General features: G+C 44.5%; 2 protein-coding genes across 10 annotated transcripts in view; one reads left to right on the top strand and one right to left on the bottom strand.

The window, feature by feature from the left end:
- Positions 1–17,273, bottom strand: part of LOC124046819 (dynactin subunit 1-like) — an 808,447-nt gene that overhangs the window by 651,855 nt on the left and 139,319 nt on the right. The window lies entirely within an intron of this gene.
- LOC124046823 (ezrin-like) overlaps positions 1,280–17,273 on the top strand; it is a 39,243-nt gene continuing 23,249 nt past the window's right edge. Inside the window, exons 1-5 of the mRNA XM_046367594.1 lie at positions 1,280–1,642; positions 13,122–13,205; positions 13,494–13,589; positions 16,148–16,270; positions 16,436–16,587. Coding sequence (XP_046223550.1) covers positions 1,631–1,642; positions 13,122–13,205; positions 13,494–13,589; positions 16,148–16,270; positions 16,436–16,587 — 467 coding nt within the window. The 5' untranslated portion in view covers positions 1,280–1,630. The remainder of the gene's footprint in view (positions 1,643–13,121; positions 13,206–13,493; positions 13,590–16,147; positions 16,271–16,435; positions 16,588–17,273) is intronic.

The following is a 17,273-nucleotide window of genomic DNA, read 5'->3' as shown; positions in this document are numbered from 1 at the left end:
ATAGCTGTGCAGCAACACTCTCCATCCAACCTGACAGAGCTTGAGAGGATCTGCAGAGAAGAATGGGAGAAACACCGCAAATACAGGTGTGCCAAGCTTGTAGTGTCATACCCAAGAAGACTCAAGGCTCTAATCGCTGCCAAAGGTGCTTCAACAAAGTACAGTCGTGGCCAAAAGTTTTGAGAATGACACAAATATTAATTTCCACAAAGTTTGCTGCTTCAGTGTGTTCAGATATTTTTGTCAGATGTTACTATGGAATACTGAAGTATAATTACAAGCATTTCATAAGTGTCAAAGGCTTTTATTGACAATTACATGAAGTTGATCTAAAGAGTCAATATTTGCAGTGTTGACTCTCTTTTCTTGATGATCTGATAAATGGTTGTTTTAGGTGCAATCTTACTGGCAGCAATATCCTTGCCTGTGAAGCCCTTTTTGTGCAAAGCAATGATGACGGCACGTGTTTCCTTGCAGGTAGCCATGGTTGACAGAGGAAGAAAAATGATTCCAAGCAACCAACCTCCTTTTGAAGCTTCCAGTCTGTTATTCGAACTCAATCAGCATGACAGAGTGATCTCCAGCCTTGTCCTCGTCAACACTCACACCTGTGTTAACGAGAGAATCACTGACATGATGTCAGCTGGTCCTTTTGTGGCAGGGCTGAATTGCAGTGGAAAGGTTTTTTGGGGATTCAGTTCATTTGCATGGCTGAGGTACTTTGCAATCATCTGATCACTCTTCATAACATTCTGGAGTATATGCAAATTGCCATCATACAAATTGAGGCAGCAGACTTTGTGAAAATGAATATTTGTGTCATTCTCAAAACTTTTGGCCACAACTGTACAGAGTAAAGGGTCTGAATACTTATGTAAATGTGATGTTTTAGTAGTTTATTTGTAAACCATTTGCAAAAATGTCTAAAAATCACTTTTTGCTTTTTCCATTATGGGGTATTGTGCGTAGATTGATGAGGATGTATTTTTTTTATTATAAACCTGTAAAGTAACAAAATGTGGAAAAAGTCAAGGGGTCTGAATACTTTCCGAAGGCTCTGTTTGTCACATGTACATTTTGAGGGTAGTGGTATAGTTTTTATTTTAAAAAGTCTAGGATAGTATTTTTTTCTGACCCTCGAAAAATATAAATGTATCACTAGTCATAACTTCAAGGCTGTAGCTGTCGTCTGAACGACCAAAGGTCCACATAGACACTAGTCATAACTTCAAGGCTGTAACTGAAAGGACCCAACGACCACGGTGCGTCGGGATGGCACTACAGTAGTAGTCAGCAGCCCGTTCTGTTCTGTAGGGTGGAGCTTTTAACCACACTCAGGTAGGTCTTCGGCGTCATCGAACAAGGTTAGGCTCTCCTCTGCTCTGGCATTTTTATGTATCTGATTATGAGTCAGACATGAGTAGCCTACCACGTCAGTATAAGTAATCTTCACAGCCAAGTTCAGAGGACAGGCGCCCAACCGTTTCACAGAGTGTCCCCTTACAGAGAAGGAGTAGCGTTCTTTATCACGGACTGAGAGTTCCCCAGACAAGTAAACTACTACGATCTCTTTCCGGTACTTTGGAGCCCGCGTTCCGTCGCTAAACCTGATACACCACCCAGAACAAAGATGCCTAAAACGGTGAGTTAAAAAAATATATAAAAAAAAAAACATTTTATTTGTCCGACTATGTAAAATGTCATGTATTACACGTAACGGTAATCGGTTACTTTCTATCTGAATAAATGTAACGGAGCCTAAACCAAACACAAGGCAGGTCAAACGAATGATCATGTTATTTCAATGTCCAGTATACCAGAATAACCTCTTGTTTTCTATTAATTGTCCATTGTTGTCTAAAAGTGATGATATAGCCTTACACTAATTAATTTACGATGACAATCACTGAAGTTGCCCTGATTATTTGTCACGGTGTTATTTGGCCTTATTTGTAATAGCTGTGAGTTACATTTGAGGTGTCACCTCCTGGCCTTAGTTATCTTTGTTTTATTTATTATTTTGGTTAGGTCAGGGTGTGACATGGGGGATTTATGTGTTTTGCTGGTCTAGAGGTTTTTGTATGTTTATGGGGTGTTTCCCTAGTCTAGGTAGTCTAGGTGTTTATGTAAGTCTATGGTTGCCTAGATTGGTTCTCAATTAGAGGCAGGTGTTTATCGTTGTCTCTGATTGGGAACCATATTTAGGCAGCCCAATTCTTTGGGTATTTTGTGGGTGGTTGTCTTCTGTCTTTGTGTCATTGCACCAGCTCGGACTGTTTCGGGTTTTGGCCACGTTTGTTGTAATTGTGTTCATGTTTAGTTTCTCTTATTAAAAAAGATGTTGAACACTAAACCACGCTGCATTTTGGTCCTCCTCTCCTTCAGCGGAAGAAAGACATTACATGAGGCCTGCCATCTCAAAAAGTTAATAATATGATCCTAAATCATTTGAGGCCTGCCATCTCAAAAAGTTAATCAATATGATCCTAAATCATTTGAGGCCTATCTCAATCAATATAAAATCATTTGAGGCCTGCCATCTCAGAAAAGTTAATCAATATGATCCTAAATCATTTGAGGCCTGCCATCTCAAAAAGTTAATCAATATGATCCTAAATCATTTGAGGCCTGCCATCTCAAAAAGTTAATCAATATGATCCTAAATCATTTGAGGCCTGCCATCTCAAAAAGTTAATATGATCCTAAACCATTTGAGGCCTGCCATCTCAAAAAGTTAATCAATATGATCCTAAATCATTTGAGGCCTGCCATCTCAAAAAGTTAATCAATATGATCCTAAACCATTTGAGGCCTGCCATCTCAAAAAGTTAATCAATATGATCCTAAATCATTTGAGGCCTGCCATCTCAAAAAGTTAATCAATATGATCCTAAATCATTTGAGGCCTGCCATCTCAGAAAAGTTCAATATGATCAAATATTTGAGGCCTCCATCTCAAATCAGAGTTGATCCTAAATCATTTGAGGCCTGCCATCTCAGAAAAGTTCATCAATATGATCCTAAATCAGAGTTGGAGGGTATATGCTTTAATGATACCTTTAAGAATATGCTTTGGTTTAACATGATATATAATAAAGATTGAATATATAATAATTATTTAACATATTAGTTAATATATAACCCAGTTCCTTGACAAAGTTATTCGGTAAAAGTGTTCCGTTTCTCTACAATGGAGGATTTTCCTTCAGAGCAGCAAGATGGTGGTACTGAATCATAATGTTTCTCTCCCTCCCTATTTCAGCAATGTTCTCATGGTGACTGAGATGCACCATTTGTAAAATAACTATAGACCAAGTCTGCAGTGGATGAGTATTGTATTGTGTCGATAACAGTATCGGAAGGAAGCCATCTTCTGTTTGAAAGAAACCTTAGAGTCCATTTTAAGTGTGAATCCTTACCCGGCCTTACTTATTAACTAAACTCAGAGTTTGACCCACAGGTCTCTGTCTCCTGACTGGCTACCGTAGGCATTACTGGCTAACCATAGATTAGCTCTCGCTGCTGTGCTAAGGCATTTGCACAGCAGTTCTAGAATCATTAAGAGATTCTCTGCTGGTACCCCGTGATGTAACTTTGATAACGTAGAGCCACGTAGACATTTTAATCAGAGGCGGGTGCTCAGTTTTACGTGGCTCGGTCTCGGTTCCATAAAAGTACTGTGTCTTAAACAAACACTACAATGGCAATAACCTTGGGATGGTATTATTCTGTTGATGGAGTTTCACTTGGGGCATAGCAACAGCACTCCTTGAGAGAGTCCGACCGCAGGGGTCAGTCTGACATCAATCTGACGTCATTTCTGTGACATTCTTCTCTGGAGAGTCAGAGTAGATAAAGCTTTCACCACTATAGTAAATACTCCAGGGCTGTATCCCCAATGGCACCCTACTGTATACCCTATATAGTTTACGACCAAGCACTACGGGCCCTGGTCAAAAGTAGTGCACTATAATGGGAATAGGGTACAATTTGAGATTAGTCCCAGGGTTACTAAATCAAATCAAATCAAATTTATTTATATAGCCCTTCGTACATCAGCTGATATCTCAAAGTGCTGTACAGAAACCCAGCCTAAAACCCCAAACAGCAAACAATGCAGGTGTAAAAGCACGGTGGCTAGGAAAAACTCCCTAGAAAGGCCAAAACCTAGGAAGAAACCTAGAGAGGAACCGGGCTATGTGGGGTGGCCAGTCCTCTTCTGGCTGTGCCGGGTAGAGATTATAACAGAACATGACCAACATGTTCAAATGTTCATAAATGACCAGCATGGTCAAATAATAATAAGGCAGAACAGTTGAAACTGGAGCAGCAGCACAGTCAGGTGGACTGGGGACAGCAAGGAGCCATCATGTCAGGTAGTCCTGGGGCACGGTCATAGGGGTCAGGTCCTCCGAGAGAGAGAAAGAAAGAGAGAATTAGAGAGAGCATATGTGGGGTGGCCAGTCCTCTTCTGGCTGTGCCGGGTGGAGATTATAACAGAACGTGGCCAAGATGTTCAAATGTTCATAAATGACCAGCATGGTTGAATAATAGTAAGGCAGAACAGTTGAAACTGGAGCAGGAGCATGGCCAGGTGGACTGGGGACAGCAAGGAGTCCTCATGTCAGGTAGTCCTGGGACATGGTCCTAGGGCCCAGGCCAGTTGAAACTGGAGCAGCAGCATGGCCAGGTGGACTGGGGACAGCAAGGAGTCATCATGTCAGGTAGTCCTGGGGCATGGTCCTAGGGCTCAGGTCCTCCGAGAGAGAGAAAGAAAGAGAGAAGGAGAGAATTAGAGAACGCACACTTAGATTTACACAGGACACCGAATAGGACAGGAGAAGTACTCCAGATAAACAAACTGACCCTAGCCCCCCGACACAAACTACTGCAGCATAAATACTGGAGGCTGAGACAGGAGGGGTCAGGAGACACTGTGGCCCCATCCGAGGACACCCCGGACAGGGCCAAACAGGAAGGATATAACCCCACCCACTTTGCCAAAGCACAGCCCCCACACCACTAGAGGGAAATCTTCAACCACCAACTTACCATCCTGAGACAAGGCCGAGTATAGCCCACAAAGATCTCCGACACGGTACAACCCAAGGGGGGAGGAAACCCAGACAGGCCGACCACAGCAGTGAATCAACCCACCCAGGTGACGCACCCCCAGGGACGGCACGAGAGAGCCCCAGCAAGCCAGTGACTCAGCCCCGTAACAGGGTTAGAGGCAGAGAATCCCAGTGGAAAAAGGGGAACCGGCCAGGCAGAGACAGCAAGGGCGGTTCGTTGCTCCAGAGCCTTTCCGTTCACCTTCCCACTCCTGGGCCAGACTACACTCAATCATATGACCCACTGAAGAGATGAGTCTTCAGTAAAGACTTAAAGGTTGAGACCGAGTTTGCGTCTCTGACATGGGTAGGCAGACCGTTCCATAAAAATGGAGCTCTATAGGAGAAAGCCCTGCCTCCAGCTGTTTGCTTAGAAATTCTAGGGACAATTAGGAGGCCTGCGTCTTGTGACCGTAGCGTACGTGTAGGTATGTACGGCAGGACCAAATCAGAGAGATAGGTAGGAGCAAGCCCATGTAATGCTTTGTAGGTTAGCAGTAAAACCTTGAAATCAGCCCTTGCTTTGACAGGAAGCCAGTGTAGAGAGGCTAGCACTGGAGTAATATGATTAAATTTTTTTGGTTCTAGTCAGGATTCTAGCAGCCGTATTTAGCACTAACTGAAGTTTATTTAGTGCTTTATCCGGGTAGCCGGAAAATAGAGCATTGCAGTAGTCTAACCTAGAAGTGACAAAAGCATGGATTAATTTTTCTGCATCATTTTTGGACAGAAAGTTTCTGATTTTTGCAATGTTACGTAGATGGAAAAAAGCTGTCCTCGAAATGGTCTTGATATGTTCTTCAAAAGAGAGATCAGGGTCCAGAGTAACGCCGAGGTCCTTCACAGTTTTATTTGAGACGACTGTACAACCATTAAGATTAATTGTCAGATTCAACAGAAGATCTCTTTGTTTCTTGGGACCTAGAACAAGCATCTCTGTTTTGTCCGAGTTTAATAGTAGAAAGTTTGCAGCCATCCACTTCCTTATGTCTGAAACACATGCTTCTAGCGAGGGCAATTTTGGTGCTTCACCATGTTTCATTGAAATGTACAGCTGTGTGTCATCCGCATAGCAGTGAAAGTTTACATTATGTTTTCGAATAACATCCCCAAGAGGTAAAATATATAGTGAAAACAATAGTGGTCCTAAAACAGAACCTTGAGGAACACCGAAATGTACAGTTGATTTGTCAGAGGACAAACCATTCACAGAGACAAACTGATATCTTTCCGACAGATAAGACCTAAACCAGGCCAGAACATGTCCATGTAGACCAATTTGGGTTTCCATTTGGGTAACCCTACTAGGGTTACCCAGGGTTACTAGGGTTACCCAGGGAGGTGAGACCTTGGGTTACCCAGGGAGATGAGACCTAGGGTTACCCAGGGAGATGAGACCTAGGGTTACCCAGGGAGATGAGACCTTGGGTTACCCAGGGAGATGAGACCTTGGGTTACCCAGGGAGATGAGACCTTGGGTTACCCAGGGAGATGAGACCTTGGGTTACCCAGGGAGATGAGACCTTGGGTTACCCAGGCAGATGAGACCTTGGGTTACCCAGGCAGATGAGACCTAGGGTTACCCAGGCAGATGAGACCTAGGGTTACCCAGGCAGATGAGACCTAGGGTTACCCAGGCAGATGAGACCTAGGGTTACCCAGGGAGATGAGACCTAGGGTTACCCAGGGAGATGAGACCTAGGGTTACCCAGGGAGATGAGACCTAGGGTTACCCAGGGAGATGAGACCTAGGGTTACCCAGGGAGATGAGACCTAGGGTTACCCAGGGAGATGAGACCTAGGGTTACCCAGGGAGATGAGACCTAGGGTTACCCAGGGAGATGAGACCTAGGGTTACCCAGGGAGATGAGACCTAGGGTTACCCAGGGAGATGAGACCTAGGGTTACCCAGGGAGATGAGACCTAGGGTTACCCAGGGAGATGAGACCTAGGGTTACCCAGGGAGATGAGACCTAGGGTTACCCAGGGAGATGAGACCTAGGGTTACCCAGGAGATGAGACCTGGGGTTACCCAGGGAGATGAGACCTGGGGTTACCCAGGGAGATGAGACCTGGGGTTACCCAGGGAGATGAGATGAGACCTAGGGTTACCCAGGGAGATGAGATGAGACCTAGGGTTACCCAGGGAGATGAGACCTAGGGTTGCCCAGGGAGATGAGACCTAGGGTTGCCCAGGGAGATGAGACCTAGGGTTACCCAGGGAGATGAGATGAGACCTAGGGTTACCCAGGGAGATGAGATGAGACCTAGGGTTACCCAGGGAGATTAGACCTAGGGTTACCCAGGGAGATGAGACCTAGGGCTACCCAGGGAGATGAGACCTAGGGCTACCCAGGGAGATGAGACCTAGGGCTACCCAGGGAGATGAGATGAGACCTAGGGCTACCCAGGGAGATGAGATGAGACCTAGGGTTACCCAGGGAGATGAGATGAGACCTAGGGCTACCCAGGGAGATGAGACCTAGGGTTACCCAGGGAGATGAGACTTAGGGCTACCCAGGGAGATGAGGTACAATAAATGTTGTTATTAAATACCCAGGAAGATACTGGGGAGTGGGTGGAACAGGGTTCAATCATGATTGTTGTTGTTCTCCAAATCCAATGGAACAAAATCCACATCTGATCAACTGGTCCTGTATCTCATCTCTAAACCCAAATCTTCTTTGATCAGTAACATAATAAACAAAAAAATGTGCCTGACTAGAAAGTGTAGCATAGAAAGTGTAGCATAGAAAGTGTAGCATAGAAAGTGTAGCATAGAAAGTGTAGCATATACAAAATGTAGCATAGACAGTGTAGCATAGAAAGTGTAGCATAGAACGTGTAGCATAGAAAGTGTAGCATATAGATCGAGCCCGTGTACAGTATGCTCATGGTGAGTATATGGTGATTTGCTAAGAAACGTAGTTGTTAAATGGTCAGATATGACCAGACTGAAAAAAGAGCAGCATACAGATCATAGATAGATAGATATATATCTATCTGCTCACGGTGATGTGTTAGGAAACATGGAGGTGGTGGAGGCCGATGTTCCAGTTGTTGTTGCACAATTTAAGATGGGGTTATCTTTATGGCGCTGGGGTGTGTTGGAGGGTAAGTTTATAAAGAGGTTGTGTAACGCAGCAGAGAAAGCCAACGCTTCAATTCTCTGTCAAGGTTCAGGGACCAGTTGAGAGAGAGAGAGAGAGAGAGAGAGAGAGAGAGAGAGAGAGAGAGAGAGAGAGAGAGAGAGAGAGAGAGAGAGAGAGAGAGAGAGAGAGAGAGAGAGAGAGAGAGAGAGAGAGAGAGAGAGAGAGAGAGAGAGAGAGAGAGAGAGAGAGAGAGAGAGAGAGAGAGAGAGAGAGAGAGAGAGAGAGAGAGAGAGAGAGAGAGAGAGAGAGAGAGAGAGAGAGAGAGAGAGAGAGAGAGAGAGAGAGAGAGAGAGAGAGAGAGAGAGAGAGAGAGAGAGAGAGAGAGAGAGAGAGAGAGAGAGAGAGAGAGAGAGAGAGAGAGAGAACCAGACAGAGAGAGAGAGAGAACAAACACCATTGACAACCCTATTTATGATTTATTTTCCCTTGTGTATATTAACTATTTGTACAGAGAAAGAGAGAGAGAGAGACCCCTTGACTTTTTAAACATTTTGGTAGGTTGCAGCCTTATTTTAAAATGGATTAAAAATATTTTTCCTCCTCATCAATCTGCCTGCACACAATTGCCTGTAATGACAAAGCAAAAAGCAGGATTTTAGAAATGTTTGATCATTTATTTAAAAAAATAAAAACTGATATCACATTTACATAAAGTATTCAGACCCTTTACTCAGTACTTGGTTGAAGCACCTTTGACAGCGATTACAGCCTCGAGTCTTCTTGGGTATGATGCTACAAGCTTGGCACACCTGTATTTGGGGAGTTTCTCCCATTCTTCTCTGCAGATCCTCTCAAGATCTGTCAGGTTGGATGGGGAGCGTCGCTGCACAGCTATTTTCAGGTCTCTCCAGAGATGTTCGTTCTGGTTCAAGTCTGGGCTCTGGCTGGGCTTCTCAAAGACATTCAGAGACTTGTCCTGAAGCCCTTCCTGCAATGTCTTGGCTGTGTGTTTAGGTTCGTTGTCCTGTTGGAAGGTGAACCTTCACCCCAGTCTGAGGTCCTGAGTGCTCTGGAGCAGGTTTTCATCAAGGGTCTCTCTGTACTTTTCTCCGTTCATCTTTGCCTCGATCCTGACTAGTCTCCCAGTCCCTTCCACCACGCTTCACCGTAGAGATGGTGCCATGTTTCCTCCAGATGTGACGCTCGGCATTCAGGCCAAAGAGTTCAATCTTGGTTTCATCAGACCAGAGAATCATGTTTCTCAAGGTCTGAGAGTCTTTAGGTGCCTTTTGGCAAACTCCAAGCGGGCTGTCATGTGCCTTTTACTGAGGAGTGGCTTCCGTCTGGCCACTGTACCATGAAGGCCTGATTGGTGGGTTACTGTAGAGATGGTTGTTCTTCTGGAAGTTTCTTCCATCTCCACAGAGGAACTCTAGAGCTCTGTCAGAGTGACCATCGGGTTCTTGGTCACCTCCCTAACCAAGGCCGTTCTCCCATGATTGTTTGTTTGGCCAGGAGGCCAGCTCTCGGAAGAGTCTTGGTGGTTCCAAACTTCTTCCATTTAAGAATGACGGAGGCCACTGTGTTCTTGGGGACCTTCAATGCTGCAGAAATGTTTTGGTACCCTTCCCCAGATCTGTGCCTTGACAGAATCCGGTCTTGGCGGTCTATGGACAATTCCTTCGACCTCGTGGCTTGATTTTTGCTCTAAATGCACTGTCAACTGTGGGACCGTATATAGACCGGTGCGTGCCTTTCCAAATCATCCAATCAATTGAATTTACCTCAGGTGGGATACCAATCAAATTGTAGACACATCTCAAGGATGATCAATGGAAACAGGATGCACCTGAGCTCAATTTAGAACCTCATTCCAAAGGGTCTGAATACTTACAGTACCAGTCTAAAGTTTGGACACACCTACTCATTCAAGGGGTTTTCTTTATTTTTTACTATTTTCTACATTGTAGGATAATAGTGAAAACATCAATACTATGAAATAACACATATGGAATCATGTAGTAACCAAAGAGGTGTTAAAATGTAAAATTCCTTTCCAAATCATTTCCCATCAATTGAATTTACCTCAGGTGGGATACCAATCAAATTGTAGAAACATCTCAAAGATGATCAATGGAAACAGGATGCACCTGAGCTCAATGTCTGAATACTTATGGAAATAAGGTGTTTCTGTTTTTTTAATATTTTTAATACATTTGTAAAAAAAATCTAAAAAAGCAGTTTTTGCTTTGTCATTATGGGGTATTGTGTGAAGATTGCTGAGGCTGTAACGTTACAACATTTGGAAAAAGTCAAGGGGTCTGAAAGTACTGTGAAAATAAAAGATTGTCTGAAAGTACTGTACCTTTTTAAAAGATGTCTTGGCTGAAAATAGGCAAGACATCTTTTCAATAATCCGCAATCTCTCTGCCTACAATCGTTTTTCCATGGTAGAAAATCTGATTATGACACCTGGTCTGTATTGAAGAAGCTGTCTGTTGCTATACTACAATCAATCTGATTATGATACCTGGTCTGTATTGAAGAAGCAGTCTGTTTCAATACTCATGCTTTTTCATATTTATAAACCGATGCAAAATATATTTTGTACCTCAAAATATTGTATTTTCAGCTGTTTGAAGCTGGTGTACAAAACCAAAAGTAAAATACGCAAATACGAAATTTAAGAACGGGGAAGCATAGAAATAGAGCGCGTAGAACAGATCTACAGCTTCTTAGACTGGCTTTCAATGAGAATGACAGCTCTATAACACACATTTCTATGTGAATTTGGTTGGGTCGCCCAAAAAGTTAAATATTGCAGCTTGAAGTGATTGTGATATCTGTCTATCCCTCCTCAGTAACAGATTAAGGGCAGTCCCTCAGTAACAGATTAAGGGCAGTCCCTCCTTAGTAACAGATTAAGGGCAGTCCCTCCTTAGTAACAGATTAAGGGCAGTCCCTCAGTAACAGATTAAGGGCAGTCCCTCAGTAACAGATTAAGGGCAGTCCCTCAGTAACAGATTAAGGGCAGTCCCTCAGTAACAGATTAAGGGCAGTCCCTCGGTAACAGATTAAGGGCAGTCCCTCGGTAACAGATTAAGGGCAGTCCCTCGGTAACAGATTAAGGGCAGTCCCTCGGTAACAGATTAAGGGCAGTCCCTCAGTAACAGATTAAGGGCAGTCCCTCAGTAACAGATTAAGGGCAGTCCCTCAGTAACAGATTAAGGGCAGTCCCTCAGTAACAGATTAAGGGCAGTCCCTCAGTAACAGATTAAGGGCAGTCCCTCAGTAACAGATTAAGGGCAGTCCCTCAGTAACAGATTAAGGGCAGTCCCTCAGTAACAGATTAAGGGCAGTCCCTCAGTAACAGATTAAGGGCAGTCCCTCAGTAACAGATTAAGGGCAGTCCCTCAGTAACAGATTAAGGGCAGTCCCTCAGTAACAGCGTAAGGGAAGTCTCTCAGTAACAGCGTAAGGGTAGACCCTCAGTAACAGTGTAAGGGCAGTCCCTCAGTAACAGTGTAAGGGCAGTCTCTCAGTAACAGTGTAAGGGTAGATCCTCAGTAACAGTGTAAGGGCAGTCTCTCAGTAACAGCGTAAGGGTAGATCCTCAGTAACAGATTACGGGCAGTCCCTCAGTAACAGATTACGGGCAGTCCCTCAGTAACAGATTACGGGCAGTCCCTCAGTAACAGATTACGGGCAGTCCCTCAGTAACAGATTAAGGGCAGTCCCTCAGTAACAGATTAAGGGCAGTCCCTCAGTAACAGATTAAGGGCAGTCCCTCAGTAACAGATTAAGGGCAGTCCCTCAGTAACAGATTAAGGGCAGTCCCTCAGTAACAGATTACGGGCAGTCCCTCAGTAACAGATTAAGGGCAGTCCCTCAGTAACAGATTAAGGGCATATTTGGCTTCTACCACCTCATAAAACCCCTAGACGTAGAGGTTCATGTTTTTCTTAAGAGAGACATCTGTACTTTGGCAAGCGTCGAATGCTTTGTTATGTCAACCTTGCAGGCCCTGCTAGTCCAAAGTCTACTGAGATAGTAGTTAGCAATTAGAGATGGTTTATGAGGAAATGACTTCACAGCAGCACCACAAAGGTATAGTTTACCTTAAACAATGACATTATTTATGTTTCCTTACCTTGAAAGTAGGTGTATGGACTAGAATAGATTGCGATCTACATTCTGTCTCTGTATACACAGCTACAGCCACTATTAACTAACGTCAGCTGACTAAATCAACTATGAGAGAATGAATGAACTAAACCTCAATGAACCTTTATCCCCAAAATCACCTCAAAGTAACTTCAAATCAAGCCACTGAGTTGCACAATACCTTCTGAAGGTGAAAAGGGTTGCAATCATTCAACAAAGTATATTGGAGAAGAAAGCGTGCACCTTCAGACGAGCTGTATTCTGTGTATTCTGTGTATTCTGTGTTTTCTGTGTATTCTATGTTTTCTATGTATTCTGTGTTTTCTGTGTTTTCTGTGTATTCTGTGTATTCTATGTTTCTGTGTTTTCTGTGTATTCTGTGTTTTCTGTGTATTCTGTGTTTTCTGTGTATTCTGTGTTTTCTGTGTATTCTATGTATTCTGTGTTTTCTGTGTATTCTGTGTTTTCTGTGTATTCTGTGTTTTCTATGTATTCTGTGTTTTCTATGTATTCTGTGTTTTCTATGTTATTCTGTGTTTTCTGTGTATTCTGTGTATTCTGTGTTTTCTGTGTTTTCTATGTATTCTGTGTATTCTGTGTATTCTGTGTATTCTGTGTTTTCTGTGTATTCTGTGTATTCTGTGTATTCTGTGTAATGTAAGTTAATGTCAGCACCACTTGACCAGCTCAGATTCCTGGTACATGGAAACGTTGCTGGTGAATAAAGGCGGTTCTGATTCTGAATCTCCAGGTCAATGTCCGGGTCACCACAATGGATGCTGAGCTGGAGTTCTCCATTCTTCCCAGCACCACCGGCAAACAGTTGTTCGATCAGGTCAGTTCACATTCACTAACTAACTCTCTGTCTCACAAACACTAACTAACTAACTAACTAACTAACTAACTAACTAACTAACTAACTAACTAACTAACTAACTAACTAACTAACTAACTAACTAACTAACTCTCACACACACACTCCCTCACAAACTAACCTGTCTCATTATAATGACCATTGGTTTTGACCACTGGTTTTGTAAAAATCTATATTTGTCAGTGTCACGTCTCTCCAGTGTAAAACCTTTCTTTTGTTTTTCTCTCCGTCTCCTCTGTTTTTCTCCAGGTGTCCAGAACGGTCGGTCTGCGGGAGCTCTGGTACTTCGGCCTGCTGTTCGTCAACAACAAAGGGTTCCAAACATGGCTGAAGTTTGATAAAAAGGTATGTTGGTATGTGTGAGCCAGCGGTTACAGCTCTGTATGCCTGAGTCGGCGTGGGTTGGAACCCGACTCCCTGCTCTGTATGCCTGAGTCGGCGTGGGTTGGAACCCGACTCCCTGCTCTGTATGCCTGAGTCGGCGTGGGTTGCAATCCGACTCCCTGCTCTGTATGCCTGAGTCGACGTGGGTTGCAACCCGACTCCCTGCTCTGTATGCCTGAGTCGGCGTGGGTTGGAACCCGACTCCCTGCTCTGTATGCCTGAGTCGGCGTGGGTTGGAACCCGACTCCCTGCTCTTTATGCCTGAGTCGGCGTGGGTGGGAACCCGACTCACTGCTCCTTGACTTTACCCTCTTCCTATCTAAATTACGATGGCTACACCTTAAGCTGCACAGTGACACCTAAATGATGAATCAACACAGCCGTTGATACGTAGTGCCATCTGACATACATAGCTCACCATTATGTACTGTATAAGTGCGCTGTAATGTTGGGAACTGCCCTAAGGACACAAATCATGTTTATTTGAATGGAATGGTTTCAAACACTATGGTCCCACTTATTCCATTCTAGACATAGCAATGTAACCTACCCCTGATTTATTGTGTAGGGCAGTGGTATTCAAACTTTTTCAGGGGGGGACCCCATTGGTTTCCGTCAGAATTTATGGTGACCCCATTGGTTTCCATCAGAATTTATGGTGACCCCATTGGTTTCCATCAGAATTTATGGTGACCCCATTGGTTTCCGTCAGAATCTATGGTGACCCCATTGGTTTCCATCAGAATTTATGGTGACCCCATTGGTTTCCGTCAGAATTTATGGTGACCCCATTGGTTTCCGTCAGAATTTATGGTGACCCCATTGGTTCCCGTCAGAATTTATGGTGACCCCATTGGTTCCCGTCAGAATTTATGGTGACCCCATTGGTTTCCATCAGAATTTATGGTGACCCCATTGGTTTCCATCAGAATTTATGGTGACCCCATTGGTTTCCGTCAGAATTTATGGTGACCCCATTGGTTTCCATCAGAATTTATGGTGACCCCATTGGTTCCCGTCAGAATTTATGGTGACCCCATTGGTTCCCGTCAGAATTTATGGTGACCCCATTGGTTCCCGTCAGAATTTATGGTGACCCCATTGGTTCCCGTCAGAATTTATGGTGACCCCATTGGTTCCCGTCAGAATTTATGGTGACCCCATTGGTTCCCGTCAGAATTTATGGTGACCCCATTGGTTTCCGTCAGAATTTATGGTGACCCCATTGGTTTCCGTCAGAATTTATGCGACCCCAATTTGTTTCCGTCAAAATTTATCACGAGCCCATTTTTTTCCCCCCTAAGAATTTCTCGCGACCCCATTTTTTTCCCCCGTAAGAATTTCTCGCGACCCCACTCCAACTCCAATGACACAACCTTAAAATCTGTACATTTCAAATTTTTACATTGATTGGATCGTATTTCTAAACTTTTAAATATTGTTAATCATCAGTTATAGTAGAGACATGAGGGGTGCCGTAGTCTGGTTTCCACACCAGGAGTTAATGGGTATCGGTAGGAGGAAGGTATATGGTGGAGGCAATTTAAGCTTGGAATGTACTGAGTGAAGGAAAGACGATCACATGGTTGCAGTCACTGATAATGGTGGAGAGATGTGGTTTAGTGAGGAATGGGGGTCGAGCTCAGGTCACATTAAGGGAGAAGGAGCAGTTTGTTGCCCGCATCACTTCCTGCCTAGCAATAAGGATGTAATGTTTAGAGAGAGTCCACCCAAATTAGGGTGTATTTGCAAATAAATTCATTAAAAATCCTACAATGTGATTTTCTGGGCGTTTTTCTTCTAATTTTGTCTGTCATAGTTGAAGTGTACATATGATGAAAATTACAGGCCTCTCTCATCTTTTTAAGTGGGAGAACTTGCACAATTGGTGGCTGACTAAGTACTTTTTTTGCCGCACTGTATATTACCACTGCTGAATACATGTATTTGTCTTGTGCAGCTTTACTACATTTACTCAATAACATTTTATTTTTCAAATGATCTCTCTCAGAAACGTGTGTATATTGTCCCAGATATTCATCTGTACTCTTTGTTTTTTAAATACCTAATATAAATTTATAAATACATTTTTTAAAATTCCTAATATAAATTTATAAATACATATTTTTAATTCCTAATATACATTTATAAATACATATTTTTAATTCCTAATATAAATTTATAAATACATATTTTGGCAACCCCACTGCTGTTTCCCCTGACGGTGAATACCACTGACATGGGGGTTACTCATGTCATAACCACCCCCTCCCATCATCCCCTCTCCTCTCCTCCTCTCTCCCTTTCCTCTCCTCCCCTTTCCTCTCCTCCCCTCTCCCTTTCCTCTCCTCTCCTGTCATCCCCCCTCCTCTCTGACCCATCCTCTCCTCCTCTCATCTCCTTTCCTCTCTCCTCTCCTGTCTCCCTCTCTTCTCTGACCCATCCTCTCCTCATCTCCTTCCCTTTCCTCTCTCCTGTCTCCCTCTCCTCTCTGCCACCCCCCCCCCCCCAGCCCCCAGGTGATATCCCAGGAAGTAAAGAAAGAGGTTCCTCTCCAGTTCCGTTTCCGGGCCAAGTTCTACCCAGAGGACGTGGCTGAGGAGCTGATCCAGGAGAGCACCCAGAAACTGTTCTTCCTGCAGGTAACACACACACACAGACACACACACAGACACACAGACACACACACAGACACACACAGACACACACAGACACAGACACACACACAGACACAGACACACACTCACACACACACAGACAGATCTCCCCTCCCCCACGTGATCCAGACGTTTATCTCCCACCTCCAGGTTAAGGAGGACATCCTAACTGATGAGGTGTACTGCCCTCCAGAGTCTGCTGTTCTGCTAGCCTCCTACTCAGTACAGGCCAAGTTTGGAGACTTCAATAAGGAGACACACCAGAATGGTTACCTGACCAATGAACGCCTGCTGCCCAAGAGGTGAGTCAGTGTGGAGCAGGGGGTGGATGAACCTCCAGATGGAGCAGGGGGTGGATGAACCTCCAGATGGATTAGGGGGTGGATGAACCTCCAGATGGAGCAGGGGGTGGATGAACCTCCAGATGGAGCAGGGGGTGGATGAACCTCCAGATGGAGCAGGGGTGGATGAACCTCCAGATGGAGCAGGGGTGGATGAACCTCCAGATGGATTAGGGGTGGATGAACCTCCAGATGGAGCAGGGGTGGATGAACCTCCAGATGGAGCAGGGGGTGGGTGAACCTCCAGATGGAGAAAGGGGGTGGGTGAACCTCCAGATGGAGAAAGGGGTGGGTGAACCTCCAGATGGAGCAAGGGGGTGGGTGAACCTCCAGATGGAGCAAGGGGGTGGGTGAACCTCCAGATGGAGCAGGGGGTGGATGAACCGCCAGATGGAGAAACAGCAGGGGGGGGTGAACCTCCAGATGGAGAAACAGCAGGGGGGGTGAACCTCCAGATGGAGAAACAGCAGGGGGGATGAACCTCCAGATGGAGCAACAGCAGGGGGGTGAACCTCCAGATGGAGAAACAGCAGGGGGGTGAACCTCCAGATGGAGAAACAGCAGGGGGGTGAACCTCCAGATGGAGAAACAGCAGGGGGGGGGGTGAACCTCCAGATGGAAAAACAGCAGGGGGGGTGAACCTCCAG

This window comes from Oncorhynchus gorbuscha, linkage group LG10, assembly GCF_021184085.1.
Source record: "Oncorhynchus gorbuscha isolate QuinsamMale2020 ecotype Even-year linkage group LG10, OgorEven_v1.0, whole genome shotgun sequence".
Classification (NCBI taxonomy): Eukaryota; Metazoa; Chordata; class Actinopteri; order Salmoniformes; family Salmonidae; genus Oncorhynchus; species Oncorhynchus gorbuscha.
The sequence above is the reverse complement of the archived record's forward strand: the minus strand, read 5'-3'. Positions and strand labels throughout refer to the sequence as shown.